This window comes from Pygocentrus nattereri, chromosome 1 (genome assembly GCF_015220715.1).
Source record: "Pygocentrus nattereri isolate fPygNat1 chromosome 1, fPygNat1.pri, whole genome shotgun sequence".
Taxonomy (NCBI): Eukaryota; Metazoa; Chordata; class Actinopteri; order Characiformes; family Serrasalmidae; genus Pygocentrus; species Pygocentrus nattereri.
Window position 1 is genome coordinate 22,610,032 of NC_051211.1, and position 12,648 is coordinate 22,622,679.

Consider the following 12,648-nt stretch of genomic DNA (forward strand, 5'->3'; position numbering starts at 1 on the left):
GGAGAGCAGAGAGGAAAACTCAGCTTTGTAGTGAGGCGTGCATTAATAAAATCACTAACGATCAACAAACAACATTTACCTTTTAAAATGCACTGAAGCATGAGGTGAAAAAAGTGTGTTGTAATTTCACAAGGATATAGCTGGCTAACACACAGACAGAGTCAGAATGTTTGCTATAAAAAAATATTTACTCTGTCATTTTAAACAAACAATAATTCACATTGGGTTCAATGCATCTATTAATTCCTAGGTTTAGGTGTCGGGTTAAAGCAGAAAAATCCTTCCCGGCCTTGAAAACTTGCAGTCTGTTTATTTACTTGCGACTGTTGATTGTTCAGCCAGCATCAGTTGCAAAGTTGAAAGCCTTACAATCCAAATGTGAAGGCTTTTATGATTTTATACTACTTTTTAAATACTATGGTGTTTACAAAATTAAATACGAACAGCATTTTGATGAGAAATTGCTGACTTTTCCCCAAAAAAATCAAATAGGTATTATAAATTAATATTTTGTAAATAGGCATGCACACTATATGTATTATTAAAAGTGTCTGTCCCGGACAGGAACCTCTCAGGAATCTGCTCCTCTAGAGATCTGTCATTATATCCACACCTACTATAATTTCAGCTGCTATTCATTTTAAGCTATATATCACTAAAATTACAGTGAACAATTGCAGCAGCTTCCAGTAGAAGTGTTAAAGGACTATAGAGTACATAGTGACACAAACAAATCAGTCACTTAATGACAACAGTAAAAACTGGCAGTTCAACCTAAAACTATTACTTCATGTGGTGAAAAGCAACTTAACTGGTTTTATTCAACAAAAATTTTGTGCAAAAACAATACTTCACATTTTAACCACACTCTGCCTCATTTCATTGACAGTAAACAAGTCATTCATTTGTGTTAATACATTTTCTTGTTTTCATAGCACTGTATCACAGCATATTTACTGGAGTTAATACTGCAAAGAGAACTGCTTCTTGTTTTGCAGACGGTGGTTACAACTGCTAAATTGTGCAAACACCTTCAGATTCCTTTCCCTGAAGTTGTTGTACCAGCTGAAGATACAGAACCACAGGACTTCTATGTGTTTAGAGGATACAGCAAAGCTCCGACTGTGATTCATATCCCTCTTTTCAATGCTGTTAACTGCAAAGGTAAATCCAGATTATTGAAAATAACATTGTTGTATAATATATAATTGTTTTTGCTGTAATGCTAGTATACTGGGCTCAGTGGTGAATCGTCACTATGAAGCTGAAGTTGGCTTCTTCTTTAAATTTTCAGTCCTATCTTAAACGGTGCAGCAGTGCCTAAATGCTGCAGCAATAGGGTGGAAGATCATTTGTAGATCAAACACAGACATCTGAAGTTTCTATATGACATTACATGTTTTATTTCAAACTTTTACTTCAAAGTTTATTAGCATAAACTTTACCTGTAGCAGTTTCACAGGAACTCTTTCAGAAGTGAGATCTAATTGAGTTGTTGTTATTGTTTTCTGTTTCTAAAATAACGTTGATGAGGCTGCCATTCATATCCAGGTAGTGACCTTGAAATCAGGGAAAGGGAAATTTTGACAGCAAGCTGACTGGTTTTTGTGAAGGGCAGAAAATTTCTTGTAAGCAGAGGTAACGTGCAGCAAGGTTGATATGGATGCATGTGCGGAGACAAGCAAGATTTATCATGGGCAAATCCAGAGTAACGGGGAGCGCGGTAGCGGACGCATGAGCTGAGATAAGTGAGATTTATTAGGGGCAAATCCAGGGTCATAGTCGAGACAGTGCAGGTTCGTATAGCCAACACAGACAGATTGGGGACAGACATGACATAAACCGGAATAACTGGCAAACACAAGGGGCAAACACAGGGCTTAAATACACGGGACAATGAGGGACAGGTGAACACAATCAAGGGCAGAGTTACAAAATGAAAACAAACGCACATGGAATGGGAGGAGCCAGTCGTGACAGTACCCCCCCAAAGGCACGCACACCGGGGCCTGCCCAACAGAACAAAAACAGAAACCAACAAGAAAGCAAAACCCAAAAACAAAGACAGAACCAAACTAAACAAGGACAGGCACAGACACAGAAGCCAGAGTAGAGACAGAAACGGGCACAGAGGCAGAAACGGAACGGGAAACAGACACCGACGGAGAACGGGCAACAGGAACACACACAGACGGAGACACACCAGACACAAGAACAGACGAAACAAAACGAGGACGAAAAACGGAGGGAGGACGAGGAGGCACAACACAAAAAATCTCGCCGAACGAGAGACGACTAGAGACAAAGGACGAGGGAAACAAGAACGCAAGACAGACCACGCAAAAGACAGGGCAACAGGAACCAAGACAGACACAGGAACGGAAACGGGTACAGAAACAGGAACAGAAACAAAAGGCCACGGGATCAGGAGCTCCGGCTGGGGACAGCGGCTCCAACCTGGAGGAACAGACCCACTCGGCTGCTCCCAAGGCTCACTTGAGCAATTGGCAGCTCGCAGTGGCGCTTGAAAGTGAGCCGAGTACCATAGCATGGGTTATCTGAATGCTCCATCCGTCTGACCCTGTCTTGCACTGCAGGTCGCTCCTCCCTGTAGTGGCGCTCAAGACGGGCAGACCCAAGGTGCTTACCTGAGCTCTCGTTGGCAAAACACAAGGCGGGAAGGTCCTTTGCCTTCTTATGAGACCGGCGAGACGCTCGTGTTTCCCTCAGCGCCCTCATTTCCCTCATTTGCTGTCTCTCCGGCTTGGTGGCGTTGGGACATGTCGAACTCAGGCTGCTTAGAAACAGCCGGAGTTTCGTCCCAACGGAACAACCACATGCCGGAGTCTCGCTTACCTGCTGCATCCTGTGTTTGCCAGTCTTTATATAACGGGGAGCGCGGTAGCGGACGCATGTGCTGAGATTTATTAGGGGCAAATCCAGGGTCATAGTCGAGACAGTCCAGGTTCGTATAGCCAACACGGACAGATTGGGGGACAGACATGACATAAACCGGAATAACTGGCAAACACAAGGGGCAAACACAGGGCTTAAATACACGGGACAATGAGGGACAGGTGAACACAATCAAGGGCGGAGTTACAAAACAAAAACAAATGCACATGGAGTGGGAGTAGTCAATCGTGACAGTCATGGTCAATATGGTCCAGGTTCAAATAGCCAATACAGAGAGCAGGAGGGACTGACATGACAAAATAGGGCTTAAATAACACAGGGTACATGAGGGACAGGCGGGAAACAGGTGGAGACAATCGGGTGTGGAGTCATGAAACGAGGGGGCTGGACTAGAAACCAAAACAAAAACACATGGGCCAAACCAAAACAAACACACATGGACCGGACTGGGAGGGGCCAATCGTGACAGCAGACATATTGAGCATTACAAGATTTCCCCTCCATTTTCCAACCAGTGACCCATCTCCTCCTTTGTACTCTAACTGAGAAAAACAATTCATGATTGGACAATTTTCTGCTCGGCATTTGAAGAAACATACTCTTTTCTTTCCATCCTATACACGCCAATAGATATGAGCCTGATTCTACAGAATAAAGATTGGAAATTAGAAGTTAGAAGGCCTTGAGGGATCCCCTCTGATTGTACTGTGTATGATGTGGAGTGACAGAAATGCAGCAATGCTCTAAAAAGAAAATGTCTGTTTCCTCAGGAGAAATTAAGCAGTGGGAGAAAAGATATCAGACTTTTCAAATGAGCTACACTCATGAAATGATCACGGATCTTCTGGAGAAAGCAGCTGAAAACATCAAAAACAACAAGGAGAAACTGCTCAAGGAGATTATAAAAATAATTCAAGAGAAGAAAACTTATAAGCACGGAAAGATGTGATGAGTGAAGTATAACACATCAACATTAATACTTCAAAAAGAGATTTTAGGATCTGGGTAGTCAGTAAGTTTGGTCACACTTTATTTTGATGTTCCCTCTAGATGTTCTACAGATATTTAGCATATTTACTCATGATATTGAATTGATTATTAACGACAACATGGTTAGGTTTATGAGTAAGTGTTCAGGTTAAGATTAGAATTAGGTTAGGGTTAGATTTAATAGAATCTAACACAATTTCAGTTAATAGATATTTAGATAAACATTAGTTAAAGACAGACTGAGCCTCTATAAAGCATCTAGAGTGGGTCATCAAAATAATGTGAAAGTACGTTCTTTTAATGTGTCAGAAAACTAATAAATAATCATTGTCTTGTGTGTAATGAAGTAGTAATCACTTTTGTGGAGGATCAAATGTCAGAATATCAGTACAGAATAGCCACATTTGTCTGTTGTTTTGAAATCATAACTGTGACTTTCAGTTTTTGTCTAAACAAATCTGAAGTGTGGATTGTGTCTTTCTGTCTTGTATGCATTTGAGATTGTTCAGTTGGTGTCTCATTAAAAGATTATGATCATAAATGATTTATAAATTAAACATTAATTAGAAATCCTTTAAAAATAACTAAAAGTAAGTCCATAATAGCCAATAAAATTCCTTGATTTTTTTTCTGTTTGGAAATTGAAAAACAACTCAATATCTGTCAGTCACTTGTTGTATAAGGTGTGTATGATGTAGTTGGGGGCCTATGTTTAATTGAATTTTATGCTTGGCTTATATCTGCTTTACAACAGTTAGCATGTGCTTGATTTTTATGAGCAATATTCTGTTTTTACTATAAATATTGCATGTTAAATTCCTTTTTATGTCTCATGAATTATTTACTTCACAAGACATTTCACAATAACTAGCTTTGGTAGAAAGATGGATGGTACATAATTAAAAAGAAAAGTGAGGATAACAGTAATAGTGTTCCCATATGACCCTACAACAGTGACTTCCAAATCGTGGTAATGGCATTGTGGGTTTGATAAAAGTCTGAAGTCTGACATTAATTTTTATTTAATTTCATTCCATTAGGCATGTGTGATTCTGGTTACCATTTCAGTGGCATTTAGCATTTGGTTATGTGATTGTAATGTTTCTTCTTGTTGTGCCACTGCTAAATAAAGAAAATATATGGATGATGTGTTGGTGAGCATTTCGTTATTTACTATTAAATTTACAAATGCAGATTTCTCTCACAAACACGAGCCCTTTATGGTTGCTAATGATGAAAGCTCATTGCTGTGCCAAGAACTCCAGAGTGACACACATCTATGTATGTACTAACACAACAATATTACAGAAGCACTTATGTAGCATGTGTGTGCAGGCAGTGGAAGGAAACTACGCAGCAGGAAGTTTTACCCCTTAAAATGCCTTGCTTATTACAAAGGCTTATTATTCAGTAACTACGGACTACTAAAGTAAAGTTGTCCTCATGCAACTACTAAATAATTTTACATTTCATAAGCATTTTGACTCAAATTTTCAATAGGGTTTTAGATTTTGGATCTTACTAACCTTGGAGTGTCATGGATTCAGTCTTATTAAATGATCAAAAGCAATCTGTGAGAGCTATTGGGATGCAGTCAGTCCCCAATATTGCCACGTACGGTATTCTACAGGGGACAGTACTTGGATCACTTTCATTACGTATTCATATGCTCCCACTCATTGCATCATTCATCGGCATACCAGTGTAAACAAAATTTACATGTGTACAAAGCCTGACAGTCCATCCACCTTGAACCCACTTAATAGTTAAGTCATGGATTCATAGCAGTTTTCTAAAGCTTAACCCTGATAAAGTTGAGCACTAGTGGTGCTCAGAATGTGTGTTAAGTTCCATTTTGTAAGAAAAAGAAATTTGATTTGTTTTTGTCACCAATCAAAAGCATTTTGCTCTCTGCAAAGCTCTGCCTTATTTTCCCAGTCCTCCAATCACCATCTAGCAGCAGTTGCTGTCCACCACTACCTCAAGGCTTCTGTTTGTTCTCGGAGGATCTGTGAAAGTGAGATGCTATCCCTGATAAAGCAGAATTTGTCCCATTTCTACCCATCCAAAACCAAAATATTACAATTTGTTACCAGCAAATTTGGTACTTATAATGATGTTCTACCACAATGCTAAAATGGACATTGTCAGAATGTTGAAGCAAATGCCTACCTCGACGCACTGATCACATGAAAAGTAAGTCCATAAATGATCTTCAAGCTTTAGTTTAGATTACAACTACATGTACATGATGATTCCTCTAAAAATCTACATCTGAAACATGAGCAAAATTGTTTTACACTCTACAGCTTCATGTTCACATTCTTGTTCAATTTACCTGCTTTCCTTTTTGGTGGTGACACATGTTGATCTTTTTTTTTATTTATTAATTTTATTTATTAATTAATTGCTTTGTGTCTTGTTATGGTATTGACAATAAAAGTACTCATTCAAATGTCCATATTTTTGTCAAAACAGTACTGGACACTGAATATTATATTTCTCAGTAGAAAAAAAATGAATGGACCAATAGAAACAAACTAAAAATTACTTGGACAAAAAGTACCAATTGAGTTACATTAAAAGCACTTTTTTTCCTTCTCCTGTAAAGTTACTATTTTGGAAATACAAGGTTTTTTTTCTGACAGCAGCAATTTGCTAGCTAACAATGATGACAATAAAGATGAATAACATTGAAAAATTCACTGTTATAATGAAATTTCCAGCTAAAAGAAAAGATAAATAAAACTTTTTCCTGTCAAACCAAGGACGTGAAAAGTAGCAGCAAAAAAATAACAATAATTCACTTTACCTTTAATCGGTCAAAAAATTTAAATTAAATTTAGACAAAACAGTGCAGTCTCTGCTTTCTACATTCTGTGGATTGTCTACATTCTGCTGAAACTAAACTCTACAATAACAGATCTTTAATGAAGTGGAGGTAAGTCAGCGTCTCTCTATGCTCCTGTGAGATCTGATTTCCGCACAACAGAGGAGACGCAAAGTGACGAACATTTATGGCAAACTTCTCTATGAATAGTTAAATTTGAACTATTTGGAAATTCATTTCAACGGTAACTCTTTGTCCAGCTGCCCTATATGTTCATAGATATGTAAAACTATCTCCTGATACTGTCAGCGAGTGGTGGCCAATGTTCGTGGAGAACAGACTACTGTTTGGAAACACTCTCCTGAGTTCACCGAATCTGACCACACTGATGGTGGTTTAAAAGTCTAATTGTTATTTATAAAGTAAACAGGATTGCTGTGAATAGTAGTTATTGTTTCTGTGTTCCAATTCCATTTACAATTACAGAGAACATGCATTTCGAAATAGATGTTACAGCTCATAACATGAAGTAGGGCAGCTTTTAACATTAGCAATAGCTAACTAGCTAGCACAACTATCACCACATCCCACACCCTTCTGCACTTCACACACGACACTAATGAGTGCACTTCTAGTGGTATATGTGCTGGTTTTACACACTAGTGTGCTAGTATGCGGTTTGAAACGTCACGTCTCTTACCACAAATCTTCACCCAGTGAGCTGAGGAGTTTCCTCTTCAGATGCACCAACATGGAGGATGCGCTCCCATAGCCAGCTAAGGTCGGCTTTACCAACAGCTCAACTATAGTTGACCAAGTCAAATAATCGTTGCACCCATATATGGTCTTTTTTCTATTTTTCTCTCCTAACATGTAACCAGTAAATATGTGTTCTAATGCACAGAGTTACATACACCTGATTCCCACCATGAACTCAGATTAAACTTCTGCAATCTACTTCTGCACGTTGTAGTTTTGAGTTCATCTGAACCAGATGTCAATTTCTAGTCATGCACCCGATTTTCTAGTGAACGCTCCCAAAGGGGAACTGTTCGTATATGTCGTAAATAAGTAAAAGAAAATAATAATGAAAATGGTAGAAGGGGGAACCCGTACTTCTCTGGTCAGCAAAACAAGAGCAATATTAATAAAGGAAAAGTGTTTAAGTCTATTGGCCTTTATCAGAACATGTTGGTACCTGTAAAAAATCTGATTTGTTGTGTTTGGGTATTGGATTATATACTGGATTTTAAAGACTTTTGATGATTGATTGCTCATGCCTGTGCCAGCCAAGAGGGGGCACTCTCACTGTACCACTCTTCATTCGCCATAAAGACACAACCGAGTTTGTCTTTTAATTATCTTCCCTTTTACACGTAAAAACACACAAAACAGTCGTAGCAGAATTTTGTACTTGATGTGGAATTTAATTGAGTAACCCAAATCTATCTATCTATCTATCTATCTATCTATCTATCTATCTATCTATCTATCTATCTATCTATCTATCTATCTATATATCTATCTATTATTTAGTGTTGATAAAACTGCATTGAAAACTTTCTAGTTTTTATACTGACTTTGGCTGTGGTATTCTGGACTAACAGAAGAAGCTTGTGTTTTTGTGATCAATTTTCTATTGATAAATGTACATGGAAGAGACATTATATACTACATACAATGCATAACAAAATCACAAAATGTGTGAAAATGTTAATATGAATGGACCAGTGCAAAGGCTCATAATTACTTGGAAAAATGTTTGGTTACATTGACTTACATTACAAATAAATTATCTTTTTTCTTTCTCCTGTAAAGTTTTCTTTTTGGAGGTAAGGGGTTTCGTTTTCCGATGTCAGTGATATACAGAACAAACTTATGTGGTCAAACACAATTAACAGTTGTCAAACTCTATATCCCCCTCACCTTCTCAATGGTGATAAATACATTTATTTTCTCTGGTTTCTGCTAGCACTATGGGTAATCAGGTAATTTGGTATTGCTAAATATCCAGCCATGTGGAAACAGCTCACTAGAGAAATGTGCTGTAAGTTGACTTCCACACCCCACACTTAATAGTATCAATAACTGCCCGATAAGAGGCGTGATCGAACAATGGTTTACTGTACACAATTTATCAAGACTAATGTGATGTTTGGGTGTGCCCATACTTTTGGTTGTGTAGTGTATGTGAGCATTAATGTATGTCTTTTTGAGTGTCGTCATAAGTGGAAGAAAACTCCAGTGTTCTTAAAATCATGCAGATGTGGGCCAGCAGATGATGCAGATGATGTTTACATCAACCCTCAGAATGGGGGAAAAATGTGATCTCAGTGATTCTTTTACCATAGAATAATTGTTGGTGCCAGATGGGCAGGTTTGAGTATTCCTATTATGCTGATCTCTTGAAATGTTATCGCACAACGGTCACTAGAGTTCACTCTAGTGGTGCAATAAAGATAAAAAAAACACTCAGAGTGCTACAGTTCTGTGGAATGCCTTGTTGATGAGAGCATGAGCGAGCTGACAGAAGGGCTTTGGCAACTCTAACCACTCTATACAATTGTGTTGGGCAGAAAAGAACCTATGAATGCACAAAATATAGAATAGGTAGATAACACAGACATGCTATGATATGATAATACAGCATGTCACAAAGTTGCCTCAAACTGTTTTTTTTTTTTTTGAAAAATGTACATTATGCAATCATGTTAACATTTGCCAGAATCTCAAAAGAATGATTCCAACATTTTGTGAAATCTATGCCACAAAGAATTGAGGCTGTTTTGAGACCCTGCCCAGTGTTAGCTTGGTGTTCATAATAAAGTGATTTAAACATACCTTTGGAATTATGGCCAAATATTTCAACACTGGTCTCATCAGACCAGACTTCAGTTTGTTTTTCAGTGGACTTGTACAGATTATGGGTTACACTGAAGGTGGAAATAAATCTTTTTTCTTTCTCCTGTAAAGTTTTCTTTTTGGAGGTAAGGGGTTTTGTTTTCCGATGTCAGTGATATATGGAACAAAGTTATGTGGTCATCACTTATGTGATCTTATGTAATCTGAAATGAATTATCTTGGTCTGATTTTTTTACATGACAAAAACCTTAATTTAACAAGGGTGTGTAGACTTTTTATATCCACTGTATATTGTCTATATAGTAACAAGTTACCAACTGTAGCCTTGTCAAGTGATTAACAAGGTTAATTACTTGCTTGTTAATCCTCTTCTACTAGCTTATTTTCCTGAGTTATTTACTATCTTATCTTATTTTATCAATCATACTTTACTCTCAGCTATAAAGAAGCAGTTTTCTGATGTAGAACAAAACACACTCTCCTCCACTGTAGCTATGCTCCAAGGTAATAGCTAGCTAATGCACTTCATTTAAAATCAGTAAGGGTTTAATGATTTAACTCATAATGTATAGTATAGTCATTTACACTAACCCCTATTCAATTTTAAGTAGTTTACTCATTATTGTAGCCTTATAGGCATAAGTGCCTGAGGAGTCGAAAAAAGTTCAGCATATGCATCCACAGTTTTATTGGAGGTAGAGCAAAATTTTCTCCCTCTCCAATATAACTGAGGACTTTTTATGTGTATGAAAATTTGACTCATGTGGGAACATGTGAAGTGTATCAGGCTTGATAAAATGTTATATATGATATTGATATGATATTGGGCTCCAATATACATGTAGCTGTTTGCTGTCTGAAAGTACTATCAGAAGGCTCCATATGTTTCAACGGAGCCCTGGTTGAAAAGAGAAGGCTCTGTGTGCATCGACGGAGCCCGAGCTTGAGGCCCTAGCTGCCTAGCTGCTTTGTCAGCTGTAAGAATAAGCCTTTCCAGATGTTTTCACGTGTTAATGTATGGATTTTGCATTATGTGTATGCATAAACTTTGTTTAAAAAGCTGAAGCATCTTGGACTTGGAGGAGATTCCACATTGGCTTCTGGGTCTCTGCAACAAGGGCTTTTAGCGCTGTCTTTTAATTTGAAATAAAGTTGATCATGTTTTAAATTCAGTGTCTACAGAGCTTTCATCTCCCCACCTACACAACTGAGAATAAACAACACATGAAATTACAATGTTACTTTGATCCTGTAATTTATTGAACCTCCTGTAAAACAAGCCTCTTGAAGGACAGAAAAAGATAGCAGCTGATAAGGATAACAAAGAGAGAGCTATAAAGGAGATAGAAAGGAATTCGAAGGAATCAGAAAGTCGGATGATGGAAGTTAATGCGCCTTTCTCACATGTGGACTCAGTTAAGAAGCCGCCACCTTATGATAAGGAAGTGAAGTTCAAGGGAACTTACCCCCAGCTCCCAGTGATCAGCCAAGAAGGTGACTATCATATCAGAGATGATGATAAAGTAATAGAAGCAGGGCGAGCAGAAACAACAATAAGAATGTATCCAAGTTCCAAAAGTAAGAAGAAACTGACACGTCTGGAAACAATTGTGAAGAAGTGAATTGAGAATCAGGAGGATGGAATCTGAAGATGAAGGTGATCAAAGTGAAAGTCAGATCAGAGGAGGATATGACCTCCTGAAGCATCTTGGACTTGGAGGAGATTCCACATTGGCTTCTGGGTCTCTGCAACAAGGGCTTTTAGCGCTGTCTTTTAATTTGAAATAAAGTTGATCATATTTTAAATTCAGTGTCTACAGTGTCTATTTTCGTCTCCCCACCTACACAACTGAGAATAAACAACACATGAAATTACAATGTTTCTTTGATCCTGTAATTTATTGAACCTCCTGTAAAACAAGCCTCTCATCTATAATGGAGATCAGTGAGTTTTGCTATGGTATTTATTCAAACTGAAACAAGGCACGCCAAAATGCAGAAGCATAGATTAATTAAGGAGTCTATTCTCACCAAGTAGGGAAGAAGAAAGTGGCCTGTTGTTCCCTTCTCTGTTAATCATGAGTAATATGGTGAAAGTTAAAATTTGTTTTACAATGTTTTAAGATGACTGGTTATATCAAAATAATAGCTTGTTATCACGAAGTTATGACTAAAGTGTGTTAAAGTGTATTACCCCAAAAAACATCCACATCGCTTTGAGGACCCCACTTGTGACAAGCTTTGCAAAGTGGCGAAGGGGTGGAGCAGATCGTTATTAGCGGGAACAGCAAACATCACTAAATAGATTGACTAAAGAGCCCAGCACTTCTTGCCCTACTTTCTGGAGAAGAAAGACAAGGAAAAATTCTTCCTTCTTCTTAATTCATCCTTTTCTCATTCGCAATGTTAGGAAGTGTCTTGGTATGAAGCCAGAGAAACATTGGCATAGAGACTGTGTTACTGGCTAAAATGAATGATTATCAAAGGAGAGCTTTAACAGTCTACTTTATTTAAGGTGAAAAAAGGCAAGCGGATGCTCTGCATTCTTTCATGACAATCTAATACGAAGTAAATAATAGGAGTAATTATTATTTTATATGAGTACTGTACTGAGCTTATTGTACATACCTGCAGTTGTAGATGCACATAAATTGTGAGGGCTTTGTATGGTGTGAATTCAAAGTGAATAGCAATCCATTTCCAAAGAAATTGGACTGAGGTGAGACGTAGAGATCAACACAGTAAAGGAAAACTTATTTGTGATTCTGAGTTTAAAGCCAGTTTTTATTCAGCTTGTAACTAATTTACAAAGTTAATATTAAACTGAAACTTTGCTTGTGTGTAAAAAGGGATTTCAGAGCCACTCGGTTCTCCCTGATGGAAACTGTTTACCTTCAGTGTTTTGTGCTTATGATCATTTTAATAGACATCAGCATCACTAATTAATGACGTTCTATTAAAAGACTGGTTTACCAAGAGAGACGCTGGAGGACTTTCACCTGAAATGAGTTCATGAAGCGAGTCTTGTTGCCAGTGGCATGGGAAACATT

General features: G+C 37.8%; 1 protein-coding gene across 4 annotated transcripts in view; it reads left to right on the forward strand.

Annotated features, from left to right (window-relative positions):
• Window positions 1-5,055, forward strand: part of LOC108440899 (cytosolic phospholipase A2 gamma-like) — a 36,568-nt gene extending 31,513 nt beyond the window's left edge. For all 4 annotated transcript variants that reach the window (XM_017720097.2, XM_017720093.2, XM_017720094.2 and 1 more), the window contains exons 14-15: window positions 999-1,164; window positions 3,687-5,055. In XM_017720097.2, coding sequence (XP_017575586.2) covers window positions 999-1,164; window positions 3,687-3,865 — 345 coding nt within the window. In that variant the 3' untranslated portion in view covers window positions 3,866-5,055. The remainder of the gene's footprint in view (window positions 1-998; window positions 1,165-3,686) is intronic.
• The last annotated feature ends 7,593 nt before the right edge of the window (window positions 5,056-12,648 follow it).